At 31.6% G+C, this 15,334-nt stretch overlaps 1 protein-coding gene across 1 annotated transcript in view; it reads left to right on the forward strand.

Annotated features, from left to right (window-relative positions):
- Positions 1-15,334, forward strand: part of LOC106469111 (conserved oligomeric Golgi complex subunit 5-like) — a 79,866-nt gene that overhangs the window by 52,529 nt on the left and 12,003 nt on the right. Inside the window, exons 10-14 of the mRNA XM_022397538.1 lie at positions 521-716; positions 1,679-1,840; positions 4,577-4,676; positions 10,235-10,345; positions 11,030-11,095. Coding sequence (XP_022253246.1) covers positions 521-716; positions 1,679-1,840; positions 4,577-4,676; positions 10,235-10,345; positions 11,030-11,095 — 635 coding nt within the window. The remainder of the gene's footprint in view (positions 1-520; positions 717-1,678; positions 1,841-4,576; positions 4,677-10,234; positions 10,346-11,029; positions 11,096-15,334) is intronic.

Raw genomic sequence — 15,334 nt, forward strand, 5'->3', positions numbered from 1 at the left:
GGTTTATTTGTGGAGTGCTATTAAATTGATTTCCTCCAGCATATACCGGTACCATATGCTAGTTCCTTACTAGCTTCTTTCTATATAGTTAAGACACTGCATGAGGTACCATGACAGTTATTTCAGGCCCTAAATTTGATCAGTATGTTCATTCAAGCAGAACCCCTATGACATGCCCTTGGTACAAGTATATGGAATTCTAAAGAGTGATAAATATTCTCACCCTGGCTCATTCAATTGTCAACAGGAATCAGTGAAGCATTACCATAGTGTTGAAATTTACATTCTGTAATGGCATGGAAGAATTAGCACCATAAAATGGAATAAATGACAAAATATTCTCTTGTTCTAATACTTTTGCACAGTACTGTATTTTGTATTATAATAAAGATGGTGAAAAATATATTTTCAGAAAAATTTACTGCCTTTGCAGATTATACTTAATTTTTTCAGTTTATTAATATTTTATTACCTTCATGTAAATGAAAGTACTAATTTAACATCAGAAAAATATTAATAGAATCAACACATATTCGACAAGCATTTGAAGTAGAATACCCAAAACTCTTGAAATTGTATACCGACCTCTGGAAGAGACTCCAACATTTTAACAGCAGCATAAATGTCGCAACAGGACCTGATTCTCTTGTACTGCAACAAGACAGTGGAGACAGTGCAGAAATTTTCAGTGAAAATATAGATGCTGATATCTACAAGTAAATAATTTTGCACTTTTTGTTATTAGCAAAGAAAGTTAACTTCCGGTGTTTTATTTATTACACAAAGTCCTAATAAAAGTTTAATAATTTTTTAAGATAAAACTGGGCATAATAATAAAAGAAAAATTTCTCTAGTCTAATGTAGATTTAATGTTGAGTTCCAAAATAATATGACTTGTTCTTTATCTTATGTATATCTTAGTATAACTGCTCTTTGTGGAAAAATTTGTAATAGGAAACTGTAGGTTTATCTTCAATTGTTGCATAGGTCATATCATAGGTCATTTTTCTCAAATAAAAAATATCTAAAAAAAAGTAGTATTTTTACTTTTAATATGTAAATTTTTTTACTTCTCTTTAAATGTCATCTTTAGCTCAAAATAGAATATGTAATTACATTTGATATGTAGTTGTTTGAATTTTATTAAATAGGAATAAAATTTAAAAATAAATAGTTTGGGAAAGAATTATGAAGGAATTAGTTTATTCCATTAAGTGAAGACTATGACCTAACATTAAGATAGTAGAACAGGCAAGTACAAAATAATTTTATTAAAGTTTAAAAATTTTATAATATAATATCAAATATAGAAACTATTTTTTGCTCTTATGCTCCATGCCAGTGTTTCCCAACCTGGGGTCCCCGGACCCCTGGGGGTCTGCGTAGGTAATACCATCTCATTAAACAAGTAAGTTTTTTAATACTGATGTTCTTTTTAATTGCACACTCAGTTATATATATGTCTTTTATTTGATAGTGAAAAGTGGGAGAACGAGTTAATTATTAGTTAATAAAAACAGTTTGTTGGGTAGGCGGAATCTTTCAAAAACATGGGATCCGTGGGGAAAAAATGATAATAAAAGGGGGTCCTTGGTGGAGAAAAGGTTGGGAACCACTGCTTTATACAACAGATTCTGTTTGGTTTCACATAAGTTTTACTTTGGTGTTACATTTTCAGTCCAGAAAAGGCATTACGTGATACCTTGACTTCCTTTGAAAAATCTTATCTTTCTCAGTCTCTCTCTCGTCTTTCGGATTCTGTTCATAAGGTGTTTTCAGGTGGAAACCAGGATGCCCCAACACAAGAGGACATAGAAGGCATTGTAAAAATCATTTCAAGGTACTGATGGTTTTGATTTTAGTATTTTTTAAATTCAGTCACTGTTTTTGTTGGACTTTGTTTTAATGATTTTTGGAAATATTTTAGTCTCTAACAGTAAATATTGTTAGCACTATGGAAGACATAATCTAAACTTGCAGGATATAGTAATTGTACTGTTAGCACTGTGTAAGACTTGTAATCTAAATTTATAGGATAAAGAAATTTAATAATTGTACAGAATACAGAATCTTGAAAACTTCGTGGTTGTTTTTTTTCCACTGAGACAACTATGGAGATATATGCACAATGGTATTAAGTGCTCAATTGCTATATAACATAACTTAATAACCTATAATGGTTATGTATAATTTTATGTATTTTAGATGTTTTGATAAGTTTCTGTGATGCTTTACTTACAAGATTTTAGATTTAGTTTAAGAAAAAAAGAAGCATAACTCACTTGATCTTTATAAATGTTCTAATTATGTAAATATCAAATTTATAAGAATTAGGTGGGGTAGCCCTGGGGATTATTCTTGAATCTCCATCAGCCATAAATAGTAAATATAGGTATATTGTTTAAGATTTGTAACTGTTAAAGAAAGTTGTTAGGCCATAATAGTTTTAGTTTTCTGTAATGTAAACTAATAACTTGAAAAAGAGGTACATACTTAGTATTATTTGTGCATCAAACTTATAACCCTGAAATATATATATTTGGTTTTAAAAGGTTTTGTATATGTACAAAACAAAATATGAAACTAACTGAAAATTCCAAGATAATAGTTAGTCACATATATTCCAGAAAAGAATTTAAAAAACTGGAAAATTGGAAGAAAAAAAAGCAGCTCATAGTTTTGCTCAGACAAAAGTATAATATAGAGCTTATGTAAACAGTTATGATATAATAATATTCCATGTCATTTATCTGAAAAAAAAAGATTAGTATTTCAACTAAATGGAATGCCCTTTTAATGATAGTAAAAATATCAACTAGAAAAATTCAAATATTTTTAATTGCAGCTTTGCAGAAAGCTGTTTTATTATTGTGATCATTATTCAAAGCAATTGTCAAAAACAAAGTGAGTTTGAGGTTAGTAAATTTACTTTTAGGCTAATAAATGTAGCAGTTTGTGTACTATGGTTGGCTAGTAAAAATTTCGGTAGATCAGTCTTTCTAGCATTATATGAAATGATGCCACATTTGGTGGGTCCCTGAGATCATTACTTTATCTTGGTGGTGTTACTTTTATCTACATATCTTGGAGTTGGAATTCCATAAAAAAAACAATTTAAACATGTACGAAATGTTGCTTTTTTCAACTATTATAGTTACCTGATTGGCTGTTTATCTTCTATCAGACTTAGATAACACTTTCAACCTGTTAAATTGGTAAAGCTAATCTTCAGTAAAAAGCTTTTTTTAAACATAATGTATATTATTTGAAAGCGAGAATGTCTGCTTCACTTATATTTTGATGGAATCAACAATTTGTATTAAAATTGTCATCAGATAAGAAACATATATCTGTAAGATACTTTTTACGATGATCTAGTTGAAATCCCATAGGCTAGTAGATTTCTGATGACACTATCCCAGCTGGCTACCACAAGTAGATGTTAAGTTGGGGCTCTGTAATGAACTGTGTATAGTTATCTTCATCATACATCTATATTATGAACACGTATCTGAGCAGCAAAAAGGTTTGTGTTTCATAGTGTTCATAGATATACCTTTGTGGATAGTTACATCTCATCACAAGATAAATAAAAGTTACTAAACACTTGGTAGAAAGATAAGCTGACTGTGAGCTGTTAGCAAGGAGTTACCAACTTATAACATTTCTCTTTGAATGAATGCAAAAATGTATCCTGTACAGTAAACAGGGAGAAGTCAGCAAGAAGAAAGTATTTGACCCTATATTGTCACTCAGTGGGGTGCACCTGTTGCTCAAATAAAAAAAATGTGCACCACTGAATTGTAGGAGATCTTCTGTACCTTTTATTATAAGATACTTCAGAGCTGAAATTCATACAGTAAAGGTTTTATTTATTTATTTTATAATTTTTTTTTTAAATAACAGATTTAGATTTTGGTTTGACTTTTTTTCTGTGCATAATATGGCACTCCTAGGAGAGAAGTTGAAATAGTTTTGAACAAAATGGGGCCAATATGAGCCTTGTAAGTTTATATAGTCTTGACATTTGTCAGAAAGCATTCTTTGTACGTTAAAAATGACTGCACACCCTCATTTTTAGTGTGTATCTGCATGTACAGCTGTGATGCTTTTTCTTAGCATGTATATCATTTGCTGTATTTCCTGAGATATAAATATCACATTTCTTCATTGAAAACATCAAATTTAGTTTATCAGTTTACTTGTCATTTTTGCAAGCAAGGTTACAACCATTCTGTAATGAGAAATCTTTTGATAAAAGTGAAAGAACATGCACATTTAAGAAAAAAAGCCTACTCATGCATAAACTGGGGTCAGAACTCAGCTAGGTTGGTTCAGTTTGTAAATTGTTGCTTATTTCATAACCTGTAAATCTTGTTTCAGTAGTCATTTCTAATTATTTTATTCAATGTACTATTTAACTTGTGCAACCACACTTCAGCATTCCAAGTGATTCAGAAACACTAACATCAGAGTTTAAATAAAATTAAAATTAAATATGTTTTATATGTAAACATGATTTTAAGTTTATATTTTTCATGAGAAGTTAAGATATTTGTCTGTTACTATTTTGTAGTGAGATGTCAGTAGCCAGTATTGACTTGGTTCTCAGCAGAAATGTTGCAAAGACTGTAGCTAATATTGTAAAGATTTTTACAATAAAATCTGAAGATATGGTAAAGTAAAAAAAAAAAAAATTAGAAGAATATTTGTCTGACACATCAGCTTGAAAAAGCAACTTTAATTTGGTTAGAAATGTTTAACCATCTCTTTATGGATAGGTCAGAGTGCATGTCATAACCGTTTCGAGTTACATTCAAAATTTAGTGAACCCTCTCACTGCAGGCATGTCAAAGCGTACATGTCATAACTTTTTAGAGAGTTACATTCAAAATTTAATAAAACCACTTTTTTATCATAGTACATGAATATACATGTCATCAAAATATACTTAATAAACCAAATTGTAATATTATATAGGTTTTAAGTTTTAAAGTTATAAGGAAATATTTTCAATCTCCCCTACTATGAGAATTGTGATATATGCTGTCTGGGCCTTCCCTCTTTTCTAATTAATTTACCACCCCTCCAAAAAGTATGAAATTGGACATAAATTAATCATTACAATAAAGTTATTCCTCAGGAAAAGCATAGTTTTTATAGCCCTCAATCTTATTTGTATACAGAGTCGTAAACTAGTAAATCAGACCCATTTGCCATGCCCACCTGTCACATCCTCTCTTTTACAAATTGCTAATTTGACATTTAATACTACGTTATTTATAACAAATAGAATTGAAAGTTTTAATCTATCAAATGACATATTATATTAGGTTGTTTTCTGTATAGAGAGTTGTCTATTTCACTTCCAGTTCAAACTTTGTTCCCACAAGAAACTTATTGGCGAGCTTAACTCTGATTTTTAACATCTCGTATCCTATAGTTAGAAAGCCAGAAACATTGTTAGTTATAAGACATTGCCTACTTTTTACATGTTATTACTCTGTGTTCTTAAGTGCATTATTTAATTAAATTTAAAAAATTATTTTGTGTTAGTATAAAAAAAAGTAGGGCTAAGTTTCGTCGATAGTCAACAGAAAAAAAAACAACAGATAAGAACTATATTTCTTGTGTTTTGTTACTTATTATTATAAAAGTAACTAAAATGTAAAAAATTAGAAACTTGTTAGATAAGGTAAGATGAAGAAAAATAATTATAAAACTTCTTCACAAGGTATTCTGTGTAATTCAATAGGGTAACATGAGCTACATGTTTGCCAAGTAATTTACAACTTGTGTGGTAGGATTATTAGTTAGTCATGGTTCAAAGAGCAGTAAATCAATAGAATTGAAGTAGGAACAGATTTTTACTGTTATGAGCTTTAAATTATTTCTGACAAACAACTGTAGTTCCCGGTCATTTATAGTCATTAGAAAGAAAAAAGGGTAAATTAGATTTATTTCCTTTTTTTTTTATGGTGGTTATGAAGTTTGTCAAATTGAACAACACGATATAGAGTTAGGGCAGAGAAAATAACAGATAAAATGTATAATTTTACTTAAAGTTTGATATTTATTTATGGGATTTTAGTGATTAAGAGTATTTTTAAGCATAACATGAAAATCACTTTGCACTAGAAGCAGTCAACACTTTCACTCTCTATATTCACGGAAAAATCTTTAGTAAAAGCACTTAATGAAAAAATTTGATTTTTTTGTGTACAAAAGATTTTTACTGTTTACTGAACGCTTGCCAAATTATCTAAAGATACATGTATCATATTAAAAGTGGTAGTTGACAAGAGCCATTACAAATTCATCCAAGCTAGTCATTACCATTCCTGTGGGAATGAAGCCTGTACTACTGGTGAAATTGACAATCTGTTCAGAAAACATTATATGATATGTCATTTTATGGATGAAAACCTTGGCTTTCCACAAAGGCTCAGGCAATTCGACTGACCTTTTAACCACAAAGTAATCATTACAATTTCCACGTTTACACACGAAACCATATTTTTAGTGAAGTATTTTTTAATAAACTAAAAAAGAAAAGATTTGTCTTTGAATATATCGAGCATTTGTTTTGAATAGTCTGTGTGCAAATTGATTTTTATGTGAAGATTAAAAATACTTTTCTTCATCTCAAAAATCTCAAATTTCATTTGTATAATCTCTAAAACCTCCTAAATGCATTTCAAATTTTTGTTTTCAGTAAAACTTTATATTTTATCCATTATTTTCTCTCCCCAACTCTTTACCCAGTTGATAAATTGGACCGACCTTGTAACCACCAAAAAAAAAAGTCTAAATAAATCTAAATTACCCTCTTTACTTTCTAGAATGACTTCAAATGTAGTATGAAACTATATTCATGTATCCTAAGTAGCTTTAAAGTCATAACAGTATACATCTATTTAAAATTAAATGTTATTGTTTTATTGCACTTTGAACCGTGTCTAACTACTATTTGTGCCATTATAAGTTATAAATCAATTGGGGAATGTGCAGCTCACATTATGCTCATGAATAACCTTACCCACGAGTTACTCTTGAGCTGTTCGCATGCATGCCTCATGAAATATTTTTATTATATTATTATTAATTTTACCTAATCTAACCTTAACTAACATAAAGAGATCCCTCTTTTTATATTTTAGTTACTTTTATAATTATAAATAAAGAATAAACATGAAAAAACCAGAAATAAAGTACTTATTCAAGTATTCTTTTTTTTTTTTGTGGTCGACTATGGATGACATTTGGCCTTACTTTTTTTTTTCTATATACTAATGGTAGTAGTGCATGAAATAATTTTTACTTAATTAAATAATGTGCCACAGAACATAGACTAATAACATGCAAAAAACAGACAATTTCCTGTAACAATCACAATTCTTCTGGTTTTCTAACTATGGACTTATGTTTACTGATAGACTGCTATATTTCTTTAAGATATACATAATATATTAAAAGTTAGTGGTATCAAATCTATAAAGACTTTGAACAAGTACAAAAGAGGTCACGTGGTTGATCAAATTGACAGAGCTTGTGTTGAGAGAATTAAAGGGGAAGGCTTGCTACATGATCATATGGTATCTTTGAAGGCTGTTGTTCTTGGTCTCCTGGGGGTGTACTACAGCAAAATAAACCAGACAAACATTTGATTTTGTGTTTATTTCTATGTGGATAAAAAACAAAACATGTAAAGTGTAGGAGAGCCATCAAAGTTCTGATTGTCAGTAATTCTGTGACTGTTGTTGAACAGTTATGATACTCACTGATTGTGATAAACAAAATTAATGATTATAAAAAGAAAAAAATTGGTTTGCATTATGAATTTTTTAAAATATTTTTTTGCAAACAAATGCAGAATTGGGTTTCTGGATTTATAGTAATTTAATTGCTTCAGACAAAATTGTTTTCCATTGACTCAAGGAGTTTTTTTTTATGTTGTTGTCAGACATTATTTATCAATAAGTAGGTAATTGTTAAGAGGCTTGAAGAAAGATCATGGGTTCCTTATTTTAATAATAGAAATATTGTGTGGTTCTTCTCATGCCCACAAGAGTATAGCACAACAATTCTATTAGCATTGTGAAAAGATATCATAATCATCCAAATACACTAATGAAAAATAAAACAAGTATTAAATATGCAGTTTGTGGCTGAAATAAGATAAAACACCTTTCAACGTCCATAATAGAAAATTACCATTATTATCTAATCATAAACCATTAGTTTAGAATAAAATAAAATACATATAAACCAGCATTAAATTGAAAAGGAATATTTAGTTACAACAATACCAAATAAGTTACAATATATGTGGAGTTATCATTAAGATAATTAGTCCCATTGCAAATCAGGAATATTTGGTCAAACTATACATAAGTCAATAAGCAGTCCAAAGTATTTATTGACCTTTATAGTTCCATACTATAACTTCTGATTTGTTTTATGTTTCTTCACGAGATTTCACAAACTTTCTGTAATCATTAAGTCATTTGTAGACAAAAAAAAATCAGAAGTTTAATGAAATATTTTCACTAAAAACTTCTCTATGAATATATGGAGTCAGTATTGAATACTCCAAGTGTAAGGTGATTTTCATTTTAAGATTAATAATACTTTTCTTCTTCTGAAAAAGCTCAAGTTTCATTTGCATGATCTATAAAACCTCCTAAATAAATTTAAAAAATTTTGTTTCTCGGCAAAATATTCTATTCTATCTGTTCTTCACACTAATTTCGGATGAAGTTGATCAATTTGACGAATCTCATAACCACCAGAAAAAATTCAAAATAAATCTGAGTTACTCTTTTTTTTTCTACAATAGCTTCAAATTGTAACATGAAAGTAAGTTTGTTTATCCTAAATAGCTTTGAACTTGTAATCTTATACACCTGTTTTTACTTCAACTGTATTCTTTTATTATAATTTGAACTGTGTCTAACTGATATTCCCACCACATAAGTTGTAAAATGTTGCTCATGTTATCTTATAAAATTACATAACACACAGGGTGCTTGTGAGCATACACCATGAAATATTTTTTTATTATTCTTTATTTTACCTTATCTAACCTAAGAAGTTTATAATTTTTATATTTTAGTTTCTTTTATAATAATAATAAATAAAGAATACACATGAAAAACAAGAAATAATGTAGTTAGCTGGGTCTTCTTTTTTTTTTTTGCTGTTGATGAAACTTAACCCTACTTTTATATACTAATGGTACTACTGCACTAAATATTTTTTTATTTAATCAAATAATGTACCAAAGAACAAAGAATAATAACGTGCAAAAAGCAGACAATGTCCAACAACTTTATCCCGATTTTTCTATGACAAGAGCTGTTAAAAATTCAGCTAAACTCATCCGTGTGTTTCCCGTGGGAATAAGGTTTGAATTGGAAATGATTTAGACAATTCTCTATATAAAAAACAATGTGATATAATATGTCATTTGGTACATTAAAACCTTGGTGTCCTATTAGTTATAAGTAATATAGTATTAAATGTCAGAGAGAACTATTAACAATTTGTGAAAGAGAGGAAGTGACAGGTGGGTGGGGCAAGAGGGGTCTGAATTTCTAGTTTATGGCTCTGTATACAAATAAGATTGAAGACTACTGAATGATGACAACATTATAATGAGTAATTTGTGTTAAATTTCATACTTCTCAGAGGAGTGGTAAATAAAACAGAGAAGAGGAAATACCTAGAGAGCATTTGTCACAATTCTCAAACAAGGGGAAATTGGGGATTTTTTTTATGTTGTCTTACAAAATTAAGAACTTAAACCTTATATAATGTTAAAATTTGGATTATTAGCTATGTTTTGATGTCAAGTGTATTCCTATACAGTGATAATAAAGTACATTAATCGATGTTTGAATGTAAGTCACTAAAACCTTATGACATATGAAGAAAAAAGATGCCAGTAGTGAAAGTGTTAATTGTGTTACTACTGAATCTGAAAGAAAAAGTAACAGAGATGATGTGGTCCTAGATTCCTTAGTAACTAAAAGTTATATATTTTCACTGAAGTATTGATAAAAATATTTTATTGAAACATTCCATATTTTGTACTACTTTGCTTCAGTCCTGTATGTCTATATGATATATATATAATGGTTATTTTCACAATAAATCCTAAGGTATGTTGTGCTGGAACATGTTTAATTTGGCATAACTCTTGACATAAAACCTTCTACTTTGATTCTTTCAGATCACAGAAGATGAGGAAGCAACTCAAGTGATTCATCCACCCACATCACATCAGCATTTAAATGCTACTGTTGCTTACCTTTTATTGCTGTTTGAAAACCAACTAACAGAGGTTAGTTGAGCAGTTAGATTCTACCACATTCACACACGTCATTTTCCTAAAGTTATTCGTATTTGCATTGATTTTTCTGTTGCATGTTTTAAAGTGATGAAGTGATAGCATTACAAGGGTTTACAAAATGTATCAAGTCTTCTGTATTCTAAGTAGTAATGGAAGACTTGCAAGTGTTTTGACAGCCAACGTATCTTTAGAGAAATTTATAAAATCTTAACTTTAACTGAATAAAGTAAGTTCTTAAAAACAATGAATCTTGTGTATATTTGTTTGTACATAAATTGTGATTTAGGTCAAACAAGCTATAAATAGAGAATATCTTATACACAGAACAGTGAAAATAAGGGCATTAGCAAATGGTAAACTTCAAATATGCCATAAGTAACAAACGAATATAGTTACAGTGAAGTGAAATATGTAAAACGCAAAGTAGTTGTTTAAACCACTAAATAAGAAAGGAAAATGTGAACGTCATTACTCTACTCGTACACACACACACACACACAGTACGTGAAGTGGTTGTTATTATTATACGCAAAATATTATGTATGGGAAATTATTCTTCCAAATAATTTGTGTGAAAAAAGCAAGATATGAAGATTTAAGACTGATAGGTAATTTTGAATATGTTAACAAATGAAAAGTATGTGTATACGTTTTATTCCGTGTATCCCTTACTAGTTCTTGGATGGCCCTTCAGCACCATTTCAAGAGTCTGCAGAAATTATTCGAGCCTCACTTCAGGTAAATGGATAAAAACAGATCATACCAGCTGTATTGGCAGACAAGTACATGTCCTTAAGGGACAGCTGGTACTGATAGGCCCATGTATCATGGAAGCTACAATACAGTGGGCATGATAAGATTCACTTATGTTAACAATATTTTGATGTATTGGTGCATCATTACAGCACTACTCTTAGACCAAAAAAAAAAAGTGTTCTGTTTTGTAACACTAGTCAACTTGTGTCATACATGAAACATGAATTTCTAGGTTCAGGCACCTAGAGAAAAAATACAAAACACAACACAATGCACCAATGTTTGACTATTATTTTTTTAATTCAATAGCTTAGCTATGAATAATGAGTAAATAAAATATAAGCCAGCTTTCGAACCTACAAATGACTAGATATTATAACCTTCATTACTGTCACTGACAATTTATTCAAGCATAGAAATATTCTGAGAAATTTTCTTCATTGCAAACAATTTAATAATAAAAACCCAATCACACTGAAAAATTGCATACCTCACTTGAAATAGAAGAAATAAGTGGGTTCTGAATTCTTTCCTCATCTTCTTGGTTATAAGATATTGATCCTGATGCTTCAACATTTTCATCTATTTGCTGTTATAAGGAAGAAAGGACATATAACTGTCTTGGAAATATAAGCTAAAAACTACAAAAGCAAAGACGTAACATGTGCAAGTATACCAAAGAGATCCAATGGTTTGAGATAAGACATAGCCAAGAAATTAGTGTGCCAGGCAGCAGATTCAAATGCCAAAGGATTAAGCCACAATATGGCTCCCAAACACACTCCACACTTTCAGTTGTGGGGGGTATTATCATTATGACACTCAATCCTACTACTTAATGCAGAGCAGCTACAAAAACAGTGGGTGCTGTTGACTGCTTGTTGGACCTTTGGTCAGCAGTTCTAAATTAAGTATTATATATTTGAATCTTAGAAGTCTCTGACCTTGATCTCTATAGTCTACATGTTATGTAAATTGCTGTTAAGGTTGAAAGTACCAATAGCATGCCAATACCAATGAGCTGAAATAGCCTAATGATGAGGTTGCAGATAGTGATAATATTATCACAGTTGCTATTCAACCTGACATTCAAAACATTTAAAGGAGCTACAGTGAACATAAATTAAATTAAGTAAAGCCCAGGTACAGTCCTCAGCTTTGACAAATTGGGGATGTTTTCTTTTGTTGGCTACAAAGCCTAGTGTTCCACTTTTTTTTTTTAACCAACATTTGATGCCAGTAAAATTTGAACAATGATGTTTCATTCACACCATAGCATCTGTTTACTCTACAAGTAAAATGATAGGCAGTTAATTTCATCTTTTTAGATGTGCCATGCAAGTGTTAGTTAAATATGTAATAAAATAACCAATTTGATCTTTGGTTTTGTGAATTGGTGACAGAATTATGAGATCGGTGATTTTTTGGTTTCAACTTTTTATGAGCCAGAGCAGCCAATGATTTTACCAAAGTGTGATGTTCATGTGAATATTTTGTACCACATTTTGGAGTCAAACACTGATTTCCACTTAATTAAGAATATGACAGTAAACTTGAGTTAGCATTTAAAAAAATATTTTATTTCTAATATACATATATAAATTTATAGAATACTGATAATATATTGCATGGCAAGTCTGTAAGATGTAATATCTAATTATTTCTAATATAAGTGTGAATAAAAGAACCATCTAAAATTTAAAGTTTATTCTAACCTTTGTGACAAGGTCTTAACTTTATAATCCTAACAAGAGTAAAAACAGAATATGAGTGCACGTAAAAGTAAGCCTAAAGCAGAACTAAAATTTAGTTGCTAAAAGATAAAATAATACAATAAATGATCAGATGATAACAAATAGTAAAAAAAATCTAAGAACCTACATTTTTGAAACTTTCAGGAAACTATCACTGTAATGAGAGTTAACATTTTCCTAAATTGAAAATGTATTTTCAATGACACCTCCACTGACACTTACAGCTATTACTCGACTGCCAGGGTTTTTCTTTGCCCATCTAAGCATTGGTCCGATTTTTTCTCGCTTGCTCCAGTCTTATATATCCCACTCAACTGCACTTTGCAATATTTGTCTTGTGACATGCTCCATCTATGTCAATGCACCCTCTACCCTGGTACTGTATATAAGCACCTTGTTAAGATAATTTTATCACTTTTTCAAGACTGACACTATCCCAGTGTCTAACACCAGCTCTTAGTGGGGAGGACGAGCGGGAGAGTGTCAGTGGAGGTAAGTATTATTGGAAATACATTTTCAATTTAGCAAAATGTTAACTGCCAAAATATACTTACCTCCGCTAACACTTACAGCTAGAATCTCACATTAAAAAGGTGGAGAGGCATTAACCATACAGAAAGCATTTGCATATATCATGGGTATACCAAGATAAGAGTGGTACCCGAGTGGAGGACCGCACTACATCCAGAACAGGTATGCTCTTCACACAGAACTTAGTTCCTGTATCAAGGGTGGAATTGTACATGAGTAATCATTATTATAGGCCAGCCCCAACCAGATAGCTGAGGTTCCACTACTCAGGGTTGGAATTAAGGGATTCGGTCCTTATGTCCCATGCTGGTGGCCAGGGCAATTGGACTTCAACGTTACATATATATATATATAAATACAATTGATTGAATCCCAACCGATAGCCATAAGTGATGCATTCCAAGCCACTGGAATCACAATGAGAAAGTAAGCAACCCCAAAGTGGACAAACCTTTTCCTCAATCTGAAGAAGCACCCAAGGCTAGGATCATATATGCCGTATTCAGCCAAAGGAACAGAACTAATCCGGTCTTGAATTTTGAACATTCACCCTCCCTCCACAACTGAGTGGGCAAGGAACATTCCACTTGCCCCCAGAACTATGGGGAGGATGTGGAACAACTGTGCTCAACCAAGGACCCAGGATGGGACCACTCCTCATTCAGAATTACGAGGAGATAGTGGACCCCTTTCTATAAACAAGGTACTGAACCAATATTAACCAAAAAGAAGGACCATGCACACCTCAACTGATTAGTTGAGTGTCAAATCTGAACTGGTATTATGAGTAGGCTCCTGCATAGACTGGTGCTGTTCCTACAAACATTTGGGAAAAAAACATCCAGGGACCCAGGTAGGAGAGCCCCAAACTTCACCCTCTTCTCTAAGAATGAAGGAATTTACTCTGGAGGAAAAGCCCTGTCAACCACCCCAGTGACATACTGGAAACTGGGTGTGGTAGGGACTCCCTAGTTCTACTAGTAGAATCTTGGGGTAATGTGCATTGGGGGAACCCTGAGGAACATTGCTCTTGAAACAGTACAATAGGTGAACCAAGTTCCCTAAATTTCTTAAACAAACTGACCCTGATTTATTCAATCCAATGATTGAAAGGGATGGGGCAAGATCCTCTTTAGCTTTAGTCATGATAGTCCATGAGTGGCAGTCCAACATAGTATGGTAATACCATCTGATGAGCTCCTAGGTGGTCTTATGGAACACTTCATTTCTACAGAACCTGTTGCACCCAGCAGTAATTATAGTGAAATAGAGGTTGCTAGTGCAGAATTGGTTTGATTAAAGCACACCTGTCTGGCAACACTCATCACAGAGTGGGATCCTGTGAAAACAAGGTAAGAGACCCTGAAAGGTAGAAATAAAAATACTCACCTCTCTGGATAATCTAGCAAAAATGGTTAAGTAGTTAAGATAGCTGAAATGGCAAGCGTTTGGTGGGATAGGGATCTGAACCCAATAGTTGGACAGGGATACAAACCACCCAATATCTAAATCTCTATCCCATAGATGAAAATAATGTGGGTGAGAGTAAAAAGATGTGCCCCAAAGTGTAGAGTGGCTAGGACATGACAGAACATACACAACAAGTCAACTGCATCCAAAACCTATCCACACGAGGGTAAGAAGAGGGTCATACCATCAGCAAGTCAACTACAATCCAAAACCCCAGCCTCCAGGAACCAACATCAATGTGAAGGTAGGAAAGAGGATCTTACCAGCAGCAATTCAGCTGCAATCCAAAATCCAGTCATCTGGTGGGGTATGAAAGAGGATCATACCATCTTCCCCTCAAGTTCAGCAGAATGGAGGGAAATATCATACCTACCAATCTGTGAACAGGACATATGACAGAAACTTATCATATGTTTAATAATGGCTGGAGACGGCTTAAATGGGTAATGAAGAAAAACTTTAATATAAG

This window comes from Limulus polyphemus, unplaced genomic scaffold (assembly GCF_000517525.1).
Source record: "Limulus polyphemus unplaced genomic scaffold, Limulus_polyphemus-2.1.2 Scaffold3311, whole genome shotgun sequence".
NCBI lineage: Eukaryota > Metazoa > Arthropoda > Merostomata > Xiphosura > Limulidae > Limulus > Limulus polyphemus.